The sequence below is a fragment of the Aedes albopictus genome, chromosome 1 (genome assembly GCF_035046485.1).
Source record: "Aedes albopictus strain Foshan chromosome 1, AalbF5, whole genome shotgun sequence".
In the NCBI taxonomy this organism is placed as follows: Eukaryota; Metazoa; Arthropoda; class Insecta; order Diptera; family Culicidae; genus Aedes; species Aedes albopictus.
The window spans coordinates 80,900,239-80,914,118 of NC_085136.1; the positions used below are offsets into that span (position 1 = coordinate 80,900,239).

The 13,880-nt window shown below is 46.1% G+C and overlaps 2 protein-coding genes across 2 annotated transcripts in view; both read right to left on the reverse strand.

The window, feature by feature from the left end:
* The window catches only part of LOC134285028 (uncharacterized), a gene marked incomplete at its 3' end in the record, with an annotated part of 176,349 nt that overhangs the window by 107,371 nt on the left and 55,098 nt on the right, over positions 1-13,880 (reverse strand).
* LOC134288670 (uncharacterized protein K02A2.6-like) lies at positions 8,155-10,648 on the reverse strand. The gene is made up of 5 exons (XM_062854199.1): positions 10,449-10,648; positions 10,130-10,354; positions 9,981-10,085; positions 9,178-9,808; positions 8,155-9,123 (listed from the first exon to the last, which is right to left on the reverse strand). Exons 1-5 carry the CDS (start codon positions 10,646-10,648, stop codon positions 8,155-8,157), a joined length of 2,130 nt encoding a protein of 709 aa, XP_062710183.1.

Below are 13,880 nucleotides of genomic sequence, written 5' to 3' on the forward strand. Positions count from 1 at the left end.
AAGTACCTTCTCACGTTTTTCATTACAAAAACAGCGAAATACCTCCAATCCTTTCGCCATCTCAGGTCAATATAGAATCGACAAAACTGCGCCCCGTGGCGTAATTCGACGAGGGGAGGGAGAGCGTGTAGTAACCTCCCCCCTCCCTAATCCGGGAGTGGATGTCTGGGGGGAAAGAGATGAGGTCAGTCACCAGTGCCTTGCATCCTTTACTTCCTCCTGGAATCCGGTCGAAATGGACTTCTCTCACAAAGCTTCCATACCAACTTCAACTCCAGCAACCAACGTGATCAACGCTCCACCCCATACTGATTCGCCAAGCGCGAGGCCTCCCACGTCAACCCTGACCAGGGATGTTCCGGAGTCTTCCGACGAGCCCCTGGCGGCAGTTGACGTGGGCTGCCCGCAACCACGGGCAAGTACCAAATCTTATAACTATTGCATAGAACCATACTCTGCCACATACTTCCACTCCAACACAGCCTCCAGTACTATGCCTAACGTAATCACGCCCAGATCAACCGCATCCATCAGTTCACCAATAACCGAAGCCCGTTGGAGAGCACATGGATCCAATCAACTACACGATGTTGCTTTATTACACCGGAAAAGTCCATCAACACCTGCATGTTTTGATTCGCCAAGCGCGAGGCCTCCCACGTCGACCCTGACCAGGGATGTCCCGGATTTCTCCGATGAGCCTCTGGCGGCAGTTGACGTGGGTTGCCCACACTCACGGGCAAGTACCATAAACCTTCATCAATGTCAAGAAATATACTCTGCCACATTCTCCTACTCAACCACAGCTCCCAGTACCGTGCCACACTCGACAGGAACCACCAGCAGTGATCAGCCCTGCTGCCTACCTCGGAGCACGCAGGAGGCGCTGAACTCAACCCTCAACATTAGATCGCCTGCAAATCCGGATAGGGTGATAAATACGACGTTTGACACCCCAGCATCGCGTTCACCTTCACAATCTTCTTCCGATTCTGAGCCGTGTCCCACCAGAACGAAGAACATCGCGGCCTCTTTTGCAATCCAGTGGAACATTAGTGGTCTCCGCTCTCATCTAGCTGAATTGCAGCTTCTGATTGCAAAGTACCAGCCAACCCTGATTTGTCTGCAAGAAACAAATGCTGATAACGACAGAGTTGGACAAAATTTCATTGGGAAACAATATGAACTGCTGCTAAGTCGCTGCTCTACGCATGGTAGACAAGGGGCGGGAATGGCGATAAAAACAGGAACCCCTTTTCAGCAAATCCATTTTCAAACTAATATTCAAGCCATTGCTATCAAACTGCTTGCGTCGATAACGATAACAATCGCATCGGTCTATCTCTCGCCGAAAGAGAAAAATGCGGCCAAACTATTAGAAGAATTCCTCAAAGAGCTCCCAAAACCGGTCCTGATATTAGGTGACCTGAATGCGCACCACTCGGCCTGGGGAAGTAGGACTTCTGTTACAGCATCTGAACCGAAAAAAAGGGGTGAAGCCATCCTGGACTTGGTAGTTCAACATGACATGGTTGTTCTCAACAACGGCACTCACACACGTATCGACCCATCTAACGGGACCTCTCAAGCTCTTGATGTCTCTATTAGCTCAATGTCTCACGCAGCCAAATTCAACTGGAAAGTCCTTCTAGATTACTCCAGTAGCGATCACCTGCCAATTTTGATTGACACACATAGCACTACGAGTAAGCCAAAGCATCGACCGAAATGGATTTTTGAGAAGGCCAACTGGGATCTGTATGAGCAAACCACTCTGAATAGTCTAGACTCCTCGTCTCCCCTCACGGTTGAGGAATTTACCAGCAGAATCATTTCGGCAGCAGATACTAGTATTCCGAAAACCACCGGGAATATTGGACAGAAATGTGTTCCATGGTGGAATGAAGAAGTTAAGGTAGCAATCAAAACAAGACGGAAATGTCTACGAGCGCTTCGCCGCCTAAAAGACAACGACCCCCAGAAAATAGTTGCACTCAAGCAGTTTCAGGAGGCCCGATCAATCTGCCGCAACACCATCAACGATGCAAAACAAAAAAGCTGGGAGAAATTCGTAGAAAGCATCAACCCGAACACTGCGACATCTCTTGTTTGGAGTAACATCAACAGGCTTCAGGGGAAAAGAGGAGGCAACACGATAACGCTGAGCTTACCAACAGGACATACTAACGACGGAGAGACGGTTGCGAATGCTCTGGCCGACGAATATCAACTGAAATCGTCTGATGAAAACTACACCGAAGAATTCAGGCGAAAACACAAAGGAGATACACTCCCGTTCAAAAGTTTGGGGTCACCCCCTCAAAAACATGTCATTTTTTTAGGCTCATATCTCCGCCAATTTGCGTCCGATTTCAAAACCCTAGGTTTCATTCAAAAGATAATAAGTCAAAGAAACTTTGAACATGATTTAAAAGAAACTTTTTCAAAAAAATTTGTATGTAAACTCAACCCAAAGTTGACAAATTTTCTAAAAAATGAATATAAACTTACGGCAGTGTCGCTGGAAGTTGGGTCGACCAAATTTTAAGATGAGAGCGGTAATATGACCCATTTTCTATTACCTTTCAACTGCTTTTTACAGAACTTAGCTAAAAAATCTAGAAAAAAAGTTATTAAGTAAATTAATCCTTGATGTCATCGACCAAAAGTTTGGGGTCACCCCTCAATATGATGTATCGGCCAAAAGTTTGGGGTCACTATCGTAAAACATGGAAAAGTGATTTGTTGCTATCTTTGTCATCTTTCATTCAATTTTAATTCTTCTTGGCTTATTTGAAACAAAATGAATGATACTTACTGCATAGACATTGAACCACACATATTTGTTGAAATTTACATACTAAAACTTAACGTAAAGTTGCCTCATTTTTTGAAGCGTGGTAAAATGTGCTAACTTTACATAACATTTTTATATACAAAAATCGTTAAATACGTTAAGTTGAAGACATCAAACGTAAATTTAGTTAATTATCTTTGAAATGAGCCAAAAAGAATTAAAATTGAACTACAGATGACGAAGATATCACCAAATCACTTTTCCATGTTTTACGAAAGTGACCCCAAACTTTTGGCCGATACATCATATTGAGGGGTGACCCCAAACTTTTGGTCGATGACATCAAGGATTAATTTACTTAATAACTTTTTTTCTAGATTTTTTAGCTAAGTTCTGTAAAAAGCAGTTGAAAGGTAATAGAAAATGGGTCATATTACCGCTCTCATCTTAAAATTTGGTCGACCCAACTTCCAGCGACACTGCCGTAAGTTTATATTCATTTTTTAGAAAATTTGGCAACTTTGGGTTAAGTTTACATACAATTTTTTTTGAAAAAGTTTCTTTTAAATCATGTTCAAAGTTTCTTTGACTTATTATCTTTTGAATAAAACCTAGGGTTTTAAAATCGGACGCAAATTGGCGGAGATATGGGCCTAAAAAAATGACATGTTTTTGAGGGGGTGACCCCAAACTTTTGAACGGGAGTGTAATTGTGAAGCATTCAAGAATCAGCGCCCAAACCTTCACAAACAATATAATACGGATTTTTCGTTAGACGAACTCATTTGGGCACTTGATCGACGTGGTGGGAACTCTACCGGTGCAGACAACGTCAGCTACATTCTTTTGCAGCGTCTCCCTCTCTCTGCGAAACTCACCCTTTTGAACCTATTCAACGAAGTATGGGATAGTGGTATATTTCCAGCGCAGTGGAAAGTGGGAACTATAATCCCTATTCCGAAACCAGACGCAGATCGCAGCAGACCTGAAGGATATCGACCAATTACGCTTCTCAGCTGCCTTGGCAAACTTTTCGAGAGAATGGTCAACCGCAGGCTTATCACCGAACTGGAGAACATGGGTAAACTAGATGCACGTCAACATGCTTTCCGAGCTGGAAAGGGTGTCGACTCTCACTTGGCAAGTCTAGAATCTCTCATCAGCCTCGATGCAGATGAACATGCTGAAATCGTATCTCTCGATGTTTCGAAAGCTTACGATACGACGTATAGACCTGCAATCCTGCGCACTTTATCCAAATGGCGCTTCTCTGGGAGATTAATGAATATTGTCGCCAGTTTTCTCTGCGACAGATATTTTCAAGTAGCTGCAAATGGTTCACTGTCTTCATTGAGAAAGGCAAACAACGGAGTGCCCCAAGGCTCAATTCTCTCCGTAACACTCTTTCTTGTGGCCATGCAACCCATTTTCGAAGTAATCCCAGCTGGTGTAGAGATACTCCTTTATGCGGACGATGTTTTACTGATCGTGAAGGGGAAAAAACATGGCGAGCTCCGTAAGGTCCTAAGAAAGGTAGTTGGGGCAGCGGTTGGATGGGCTGCAGAAGTAGGGTTTGCGGTAGCCCCCAGTAAATCCAAGTTGCTACATGTTTGTTCTACACGCCATCGCAAACGTGGCCGTGCAATCAAAATTGACAATGTACCAATCCCGATGGTACGCAGCCTAAAAATTTTGGGAATTGTAATCGACTCCAAGCTTAATTTCAAAAAACACTTTTCGTATATCAAGGAAAGTTGTCGAAAGCGGACTCAAATCTTAAAGATACTCGGACGTCGACTGAAGCGAAGTAATAGAACTACACTTTTGAAAATCGGGTCTGCTTTGGTGTTATCAAAGCTTTTTTTCGGGATTGGTATAACGAGCATCAACATCACGGAAATGGAAAAAACTCTAGGCCCTACCTATAACGATATAATACGACAAGCAACGGGTGCATTTGCAACTAGCCCAATAATCTCAATTATGGCCGAAGCAGGATGCCTCCCTTTTCACTTTGCTATAATCCAACGCTTAGGTCAACTAGCAGTTCGGTACCTGGAAAAAAAGGAGAATATCAACGAAGTTCCTATGCTCCAAAGAGCAAGAAGTCTGTTGATGAATACGACTGGATGGTCTTTTCCTAGCGTCTGTAAGACCTTAAGAAGTACAGACAGAGCATGGTACGCAGCATCTCCAGAAATTGATAACCGTTTGCGACGTAGTATTAGAGCCGGTGCAAACCAAAGTATTGTACAGGCAAATTTCAAGGAATTCATCACCAACCATTACGGCACCCATGAGAAACTGTATACGGATGGATCTAAAGATAACGGAAAAGTTGGCGCTGGAATCGTCTCGTGCAGTAGTAACCTCAGTTTTTGCCTTCCGGACCCATGTAGCGTATTCTCGGCCGAAGCGTTTGCACTCAAAACAGCTGTATCAAACCTACAAGGAAATAACGCAATTATTTTAACCGACTCCGCAAGCTGTATCGACGCCCTGAGCGGAGGAAAATCCAGACATCCATGGATTCAATCCATTGAAAATATGGTAGACGGTCAACCCATCACATTTAGTTGGATCCCAGGTCACTCAGGCATAGCAGGCAACGAGAAAGCGGATAAGCTAGCTAAACAAGGAAGATCCCAACCGCTGCTGGATGTGTCCATACCTGCTCAAGACGTTATCCGTACGATAAAGATGATAACAGTACATCACATGCTAACCGAATGCAGAGGACTAGAACAAATTAGGAAGAGTTGCGGTATAAGTGGATCGCTATATGAAATATTAGGATACACTGCAGAAAAAGAAGAAGCAATAGTTAAATTCTTGATAGATTGTAACCTTTTCAATGCAATTTAGTATTTTTGTTTTGCTTGTAGTATTTAAATTTAATTAATACGACACGAATGCCTCCTAAAGGTAAAGTGTCGCTAATAAATAATAATAATAATAATAATTTGGAACGGTGGCAGAACAGTACACCCGCCTGAAACGTGAAGCAGCAAAGGTCGGACTGGTGGTGAATGCGGCTAAGACAAAGTACATGCTGGTAGGTGGGACTGAGCGAGACAGGACAAGCCTTGGCAGCAATGTTACGATAGACGGGGATACTTTCGAGGTGGTAGAAGAATTCGTCTACCTCGGCTCCTTGCTAACGGCTGACAATATTGTGCGTTCCAAGAAAAACACAATTATGGCGGCTACTTTACAAGGCCTTCAATTATGAACAAAGTTTAATCGCAGTGCAAATGCCACGTGCAGTCGCAGCAGTCATCATATCACCCGGCCATGTGACGACCTTTTTTAAAGAATTATCAAAGAGCGCTATGATGGAAAATTTGAAAACTACTGGTCTGTTTTCTTAGGCGACTGTCTCACGCGTATCTTTGACTGCGAGTATAAGTAGTCGCGGAAGTAGATTTTATTTTGATTGGTATAATAACGTGAGCCGTGAAATACGAAGGCGCATCATCAGTGGAAGTCGTGCCTACTATGGGCTCCAGAAGAAACTGCGGTCAAAACAGATTCACCCCCGCAATAAATGTACCATGTACAAGACGCTAATAAGACCGGTGGTTCTCTACGGACACGAGACATGGACGATGCTCGAGGAGGACCTGCAAGCACTCGGAGTTTTCCAGCGACGGGTGCTAAGGACGATCTTCGGCGGCGTGCAGGAGAACGGTGTGTGGCGGAGAAGGATGAACCACGAGCTCGCTGCACTTTACGGCGAACCCAGCATCCAGAAAGTGGCCAAAGCCGGAAGGATACGATGGGCAGGGCATGCTGCAAGAATGCCGGACAACAACCCTGCAAAGTTGGTGTTTGCTAACCATCCGGTTGGTACAAGAAGGCGTGGAGCGCAGAGAGCACGATGGGCGGACCAGGTGGAGCGTGATCTGGCGAGTGTTGGGCGTGACCGACGTTGGAGAGCTGCAGCTGCAAATCGAGTATTATGGCGGCAAATTGTTGATTCAGTATTATCATGAATTTGATGTTAACTAAATAAATGAATGATTAGTTTGGTGGCTTGTTAAGAAGTGACAAATAATTTTCATTTTGTTGATCTTTTCCCATGGCAATGGGCATGGCCGACTATGATCCATATTTCGTCATGCACACGCTGATGGCATAACATCTTCCCCTCTTAAAAAAGATCGTAGGGCGTAAGCCAAGCTGATAGCCTGCGATATCTTCCTTGTCGAGCTGGTTCCAGCGAACCAATACTGGTAGGAACCTCAGGCTCATCATCCGTCATCGCGTCCTGATTTCCAACGTCTTCGTCAGCTGGACCATTTGCGATGTCGGGAATCAGTTGGTCTAGCGGATCTTCCAGAACCACTGGTGTTGGAACTTGGATTTGGAATTCGTCGAGGAGAAACGCAAAAGGGAGTTGGTTGTTGGGTGTAGAAACGGCTTCACTTGCATCGGAGAACCGGTGGCGTAGCTGGTTCGTATGTGCTCGGATGAGGCGTTCGTTTTCGAGTAACACAGTATAGTCCACTTGCGTCCCTTGCGTCCCTTGCGTTCGATGACCTGTCAAGAAACCCATTCGGGTTTGTTTCGGTGATGTGCTTGCGCGTACACCAGGTCGTCCGGTTTGAAGGCTTTTTTGTCCGCTCCGTGTCTTCGGTTGAACTGGGCGTTCTGCTTCTCGTTGACCAGGGTTGGACGCGGAGAACTCGGCTTCAAGAGATCCAGGGATGTCCGCATTTTTTTTTTTCTTTTATTTACTTATTCTATTTACAGCTCTTTTGTCCTCTAGGGCTCTAGGGCACTACGTGAGCGGGGGTCATTATAACTACTGTAGTGAACAGAGTTTGAGAAATCTTTTTCTTATTTTACTATTGGTACTGATCGCTACGCTGCTGCTTCTCTTCTACTTCGTCGACAGTAGAACGAAGAGCACGTGATGTAGTTGCTTTTGTTCCATATCAGTCCATCGGAGTCCATTTGGTATAGGCATAGGTCGGTCATCCATATTCCGGGTTTCGTCAGAGCATTTGCTCAGAAGAGGGTCAGTTGTCAATCGACGTGTCGGCTTGACGAAAAGTGATTGGTGGCGCGGCTGGGAATTGAACCCATGACCATCCGAATACAAAGCGAACATGTGATCCCGACGACCACGGAGCCGCGCCAATGTCCGCATTTCTCGTCCTAGAAAGAGGTGTGCAGGAGATTCATCATTCGAAGCGTTTCGATTTGGTGTTGACCGCAAACGGATAGGAACGTCTGAAAGTGCTGGAAAGTCACTGTCTTTTCTCCTTCGACAAATTTCTTCAATCCTCTCTTCAAGGTATCGACGAAACGTTCTGCTTGTCCGTTTGATTGCGGGTGATACGGCGCTGTCATCAGATGATGGATACCATTTTCGTTACAGAAAAGTTGCCATATCTTGCGAAAGTTTCTTGCAGGAGCTCCAGCGTCGCTGTGGTAGTGGTGCCACGGGTCCTGAAAATTTCCGGCCATTTTGAGTGGGCATCTACCATGGAAAGGTAGAAGTCACCATCGATCGGTCCTGCGTAGTCGATATGTATCCTTTTCCATGGTTTCGTTGGTATCGGCCATGATGATAGGGTAGTCTTGCGGGGCAATTTTGCAGCAGCAGCACAGGAACGACACTGGCGCACAAACGATTCAACGTCCTCGTCGAAGTTCGGCCAGTACACGAAACTGCTTGCGAGTGATTTCATCCAATCGATCCCGTCCGTAGTAGTTAATCGCACCGACGTACGACCGAGTTGCGATACATTCGTTGGAGGTGCCGTTTCAGAGATAGCCCTGGTTTTGGCTGGATCTGGGCGAAGACCATTCTTGTCGACGATGTGACCCAGAAACTTGATCTGCGGCAGGGAGAAACGACACTTTTCGATGCGGAGATGAAAACCATACTCACGAATTCTCTCCAGCACAGCGTGAAGCCTGAGGTCGTGCTCTTCTTGAGTCCTTCCAGCGATTAGGATGTCGTCCAGGTAAGGCTTGACACCAGGAACCATGCTGTCGATAATGCTCTGGAACGCTCCAGGAGCCGATTTCACACCGGACGGCAACCGGTTGTACTGGAACAAACCCTTGTGCGTGCTTATCGTGGGCAGTCGTCGTGATGATTCCTCTACTTCGACCTGGGGATAGGCGTCCGATAAGTCGATGCAGGAGAAGTAACGGCAGCCGGCTAGTTCAGCAAAAATGTCGTCCGAGTGCGGTAGCGGATGGCGATCCGACTCGAGTGCGTCGTTGAGACCCGTGGGATTGTCACCACAGATACGTACTGAGACATTCGACTTGCGAATCACGACTATGGGAGCAGCCCAATCGGAGAACTAGACTGGCGAAATGATGCCGTTATCTTGAAGTCTTTGCAGCTCAGCATCAACCTTCGGGAGGGTAGCGTAGGCAACCGGTACCTTGAGGCAGTACACAGGGCGTGTGTCTGGCTTCGGATAGAGTGTTACCTTCGATTTCGAGCAGCATCCGAACGTGGACTGGATCACTTTAGGAATCTTGGCTTGAAGCTTCTGCATCGTTGCGTTCAAGTTTTGCTGGATGTTGTTGACCAACGAGCAGAATGGAACCGACCAGAGATCGAACTGATCGATTGTTTCGATTCCGAGTACGTTGAGATCCGGATTGCTCGTGACGAAAATGCGGCCAGATTTTGTCACGTCTTGAACGGTGATTTCGGCATTGAACTCACCTAGGATTCCGATGCTGTCACCAGAGACGCTCACGGCGTCGACTTCCGATGGATTGATGACAGGCTTACCCACGGATGTCCAAGTGCGCTTGGAAATAATGGTGATGTCGGAGGCACAATCGAGCTGCAACGTTGCGCGCGAACCGTTTATTTCGATCTTGACGTACTTCCGCTTCTTCGAGAGGTCAACTCGCTTAACCGAGATACCTTTGGACTTGACGACGTCTTTCGGTTTCGGTTGACTTCTTTTCGGATGAGGTGCAGTAGCCTTCCTTGTGGACCTTCCGCTTGCACTTCGTACATGTATGCGACTGATAGGGACACGCCTTCACGTATTTAGTGTAGATCCCCAGAGAACCAGCAAGGTGTTTTCGGTGACTGCGACTTCTTCTCCTTCCGACTTGAAGTACGATGATGGCGAGAAATTGCGTGAACGTTGGACTTGTCCCCGCAGCCTTTCTCGATCATCTGGAGACCGCATACTTGAGGTTGATGATGCGGTTGCACGCCTCAACCAGGTTTTCAAGCTTGAGAGTGGCACCGTCGGCGGGTGGTGCGTTTTCTTCAGCTTCCAACTTTCCGATCAGCCTGGTCCGGATGTCCGAATCGCGCGGTGACTGGAGACCGCATACGAACCTGAGAGTCTTGAATTGGTCGCTGGACAGTTTTCCATCTGGAACGCTTCACAGTGCTTGGCGACTGACGCGGCGTATGACGAAAAATCATCGGCGTCGTTCTTCACGTATTGTAGACACTGGTACCGAGCGTTGAAGAGGGACTTTTGGCGTCCAAACAGCTTCTTCGGCTTCTTCACGGTGTCTTCGAATCCAAAATCCCGCGGATGGTTCGGCAAAACGCTGTTCACGTAGCGTTCATGGAACTGCGTGCCGATTTTCCGCAGAAGCAGCCTGACCTTCGCCTTGTCACGTCCTTCGAACACGTCCTCGTTACCGAGCGTACCACGAATCGAAAAAGATGCCGTCGTTTGGATCGTATTGGAACTCGTCGATTCCGGTGGAGAGTGACTCGATGATCTTCTCGCTTCCAGTTTGATAGGCGTTACCCTGCTGGAGAGCTGCAATCTGCTGCTGCTGGGTTGTGATGAGATCCGTCAGCCGGAGAATCGCTTGCTTCAGATCGGCGTCGGCCATTCTTGATTCTTGAGTGGGTTGAGAGCTTCAATAGTGGAATGGAATTTGTCTTGTAGCTTGTCAGGAACAGGGCTTGAATTTGCTTCCGGGATAGCAGGAACTTTTCCTCGACGTCAACTTTTGTTACGTTCCTTCCTACTTGAAGAAAAATTAAAAACAGTGCTTCTTGCTAAAGAGCTAATTTATTACGACTGATTAGCTTGGTGGCTTGTTAAGAAGTGACAAATAATTTTCATTTTGTTGATTTTGTTGATCATTAGCGTTGTGTACATGGTGCATTTGGTGCGAGAGTGAATCCTTTTCGTCCGCAGGTTCTTGTGGAGGCCATAGTAGTGCGCCTTCTTATTTCGCGGCTAACGTTGTTGTCTGCCGGTGATATAGATCAGAGAAAGACGAAATCTACCACATCTTCGAACGTGTCCCCGTCTATTGTAATATTGCTGCCTAGGATTGCCCTGTAGTTCTTGGTACCGTCCACTACCGTGGCAATAATGTCCATGCCGTCCGCAAAGCACACACATTGACCGGATTTCTTGATAATCGATCCCCGGCGATGTTGAAGAGTAGACATGAGAGTCCGTCACCTTGTCGCAGTCCCTGGCGAAATTCGAATGAACTGGATAGTTCACCCGAAACCCATACGCAGTTTCGCACATCGTCCATCGTTGCTTTAATCAGTCTAGTCAGCTTCCCAGGAAAGTCGTTTTCGTCCATGATTCTCCATAGCTCTGCGCGGTCGATATTGTCGTATGCCGCCTTGAAGTCGATGAACAGGTGATGCGTTGGGACCTGGTATTCACGGCATTTCTGGAGGATTTACCGTACGGTGAAGATCTAGTCCGTTGTCGACCGGCCGTCAATGAAACCGGCTTGGTAACTTCCCACGAACTCATTTTCTTTAGGTGAAAGACGACGGAAGATGATCTGGGATAGTACTTTGTAGGCGGCATTCAAAATGGTGATCGCTCAAAAGTTCTCACACATTAACTTGTCGCCTTTCTTGTGAATGGGACAGATTATTCCTTCCTTCCACTCCTCCGGTAGCTGTTCGGTTTCCCAGATCCTGACTATCAGCCGGTGCAGACAGGTGGCCAACTTTTCTGGGCCCATCTTGATGAGTTCAACTGCGATACCATCCTTACCAGCTGCTTTGTTGGTTTTGAGCTGGTGAATGGCATCCTTAACTTCCCTCAGTGTGGGAGTTGGTTCATTTCTGTCCTCCGCTACACTGGGATCGCCATTTCCTCCATTACCGTGGTCTTCCGTGCCTACATTCTCCACGCAGAGCGTTCATGATTAACAAAAATTTTAATCATGATTAATCATTGATGATTAAAGTTTTTATTTCAGTGATTATTGATTATAATTAATGATTAATTTGATTTTGAGGATGATTAAAGATTATGATTAATGATTAAATTTGGTTTTATCTGTGATTATTGATTATGATTAATGATTAAAAATACCTCATTGATTAAAAATCATGATTAATCAATCACAAAAACTGGAAGTGATTGAAATATATTTGTTGTTAAAAATATTTTTGAAGTTTCAAAAGTAAAAGGTAACTCTGTCTGGGAGATTTTTGAAAGAAGAATCATAAATTATAATATTTAGAACAGCATTTGAACCAACTTTAATTGAATAATATATGTTATGTGATGAATCATTTTTCGGTGATGAATGATTAATGATTGATTAACTTTTTTTCCTATGATTATGATTACTGATTAATGATTAAATTGCGAAATCAGTGTGATTAAGATTAATGATTAAACGAGAAATTTTTGTGATTATGATTAATGATTTTTGATTAATCTTAATCACTAATCATTAATCATGATTAAATTTATGATAAATCATTAACGCTCTGCATTCAGGTGCTAATCAAAGTGCTGCTTCCACCTTTCGATCACCTCACGCCCGTCCGCCAAGTGGTCTTCGTCCTTATCCCTGTTCATTTCGGCTTTCGGCACGAAGCCGTTGCGGGATGCGTTGAGCTTCTGATAGAACTTTCGTGTTTCTTGGGAACAGCACAGCAGTTCCAGGGGCGCTTTTTCTGTCGAAAGAGATGGGTCTGCTGTTTCCGCTTCTGTTTTGAACGTCCCACGTTCTGTCGGGTCCCTTGCTGCAGCATTACCGCCCGCGCTGCGTTCTTCTCCTCCAAAACCGTTCTTCACTCTTCGTCGAACCATTCGTTCCGTCGATTCCGTTCCACGTACCCAATGGTGCTCTCGGCTGCGTCGTTGATGACTGCTTTCACTGTACTCCAGCAGTCCTCTAGAGGGGCCTCATCGAGCTCGCCCTCGTCTAGCAACGCGGCTTCGAGATTCTGCGCGTATGCTGAGGCGAAGTCCGGTTGCTTCAGTCGCTCTAGGTTGTACCGTGACGGTCGCCGGTACCGTACATTGTTGATGACGGAAAGTTTTGGGCGCAGTTTAACTATAGTGGTCGGAGTCGATGTTGATGCCACGATAGGTCCTGGCGTCGATAATTTCGTAGAAGTGCCGTCCGTCAATCAGTACGTGGTTGGTTTGAGATTCCGTCTGCTGTGGCGATCTCCAGGTGTAACGATAAGGGAGGCCATTGTTTTGGAGGCGGCAAAATCAATGAGTCGTAGGTCGTTTTCGTTCGTCGGCTGGTGGGCGCTGTACTAACCAATCGTCGGTCTGAATTCCTCCTCCTGGCCTACCTGAGCGCTCAAATCTCTTATGATGATCTTCACGTCGTGGCTTGGGCGTTCTCGCGTACTCCAGGAATCGTGTTATCTAATTACCCATCCATCACAGCCATCGATTTCTCCCACATACCCACACATTACCCAAAGATACTCATCAGTCTAATTCGAACAAAACGTTCTTTTGTACTCGGTAAAGATTCGTTCTTCCAAAGTCATTACCGTAGAGGTAGAGGCAAATTCAACTGATCCATCAAAGCGAATCTTTTGTTCCTCCGATGCGATGCTTCGAAGACGGCGGACCCGGATTCCGTGTCATCTGGAAATCTATTCAAATCACCGCAAATTGGAGACCCAGAGATAGACACTAGACTGCCAAACCTACTAGGGGAGCACTTGTCGCTCGGAGCCCGCGTGCACGGGTACAACCACGCTAATTGGTGACTGGCCGCCGTCGTCATCATTTACCGACCGGGGTATTTATGTGACATGAAGCATGCCTGCCGTAGGCACCGAAAGTAAAGATGACGAACAGCGAACAAATACCTACAAGCT

Bases quoted from the DNA above. Each gene is read 5' to 3' on its own strand.
- LOC134288670 (XM_062854199.1), bottom strand. From the start codon at position 10,648: ATGGCCGACGCCGATCTGAAGCAAGCGATTCTCCGGCTGACGGATCTC. The intron at 10,086-10,129 runs GTATGCGGTCTC...CATCCGGACCAG, and splicing joins AATTCAAGACTCTCAGGTTC to GCTGATCGGAAAGTTGGAAG. The intron at 9,124-9,177 runs GTTGATGCTGAG...TCGCCAGTCTAG, and splicing joins CCTACGCTACCCTCCCGAAG to TTCTCCGATTGGGCTGCTCC.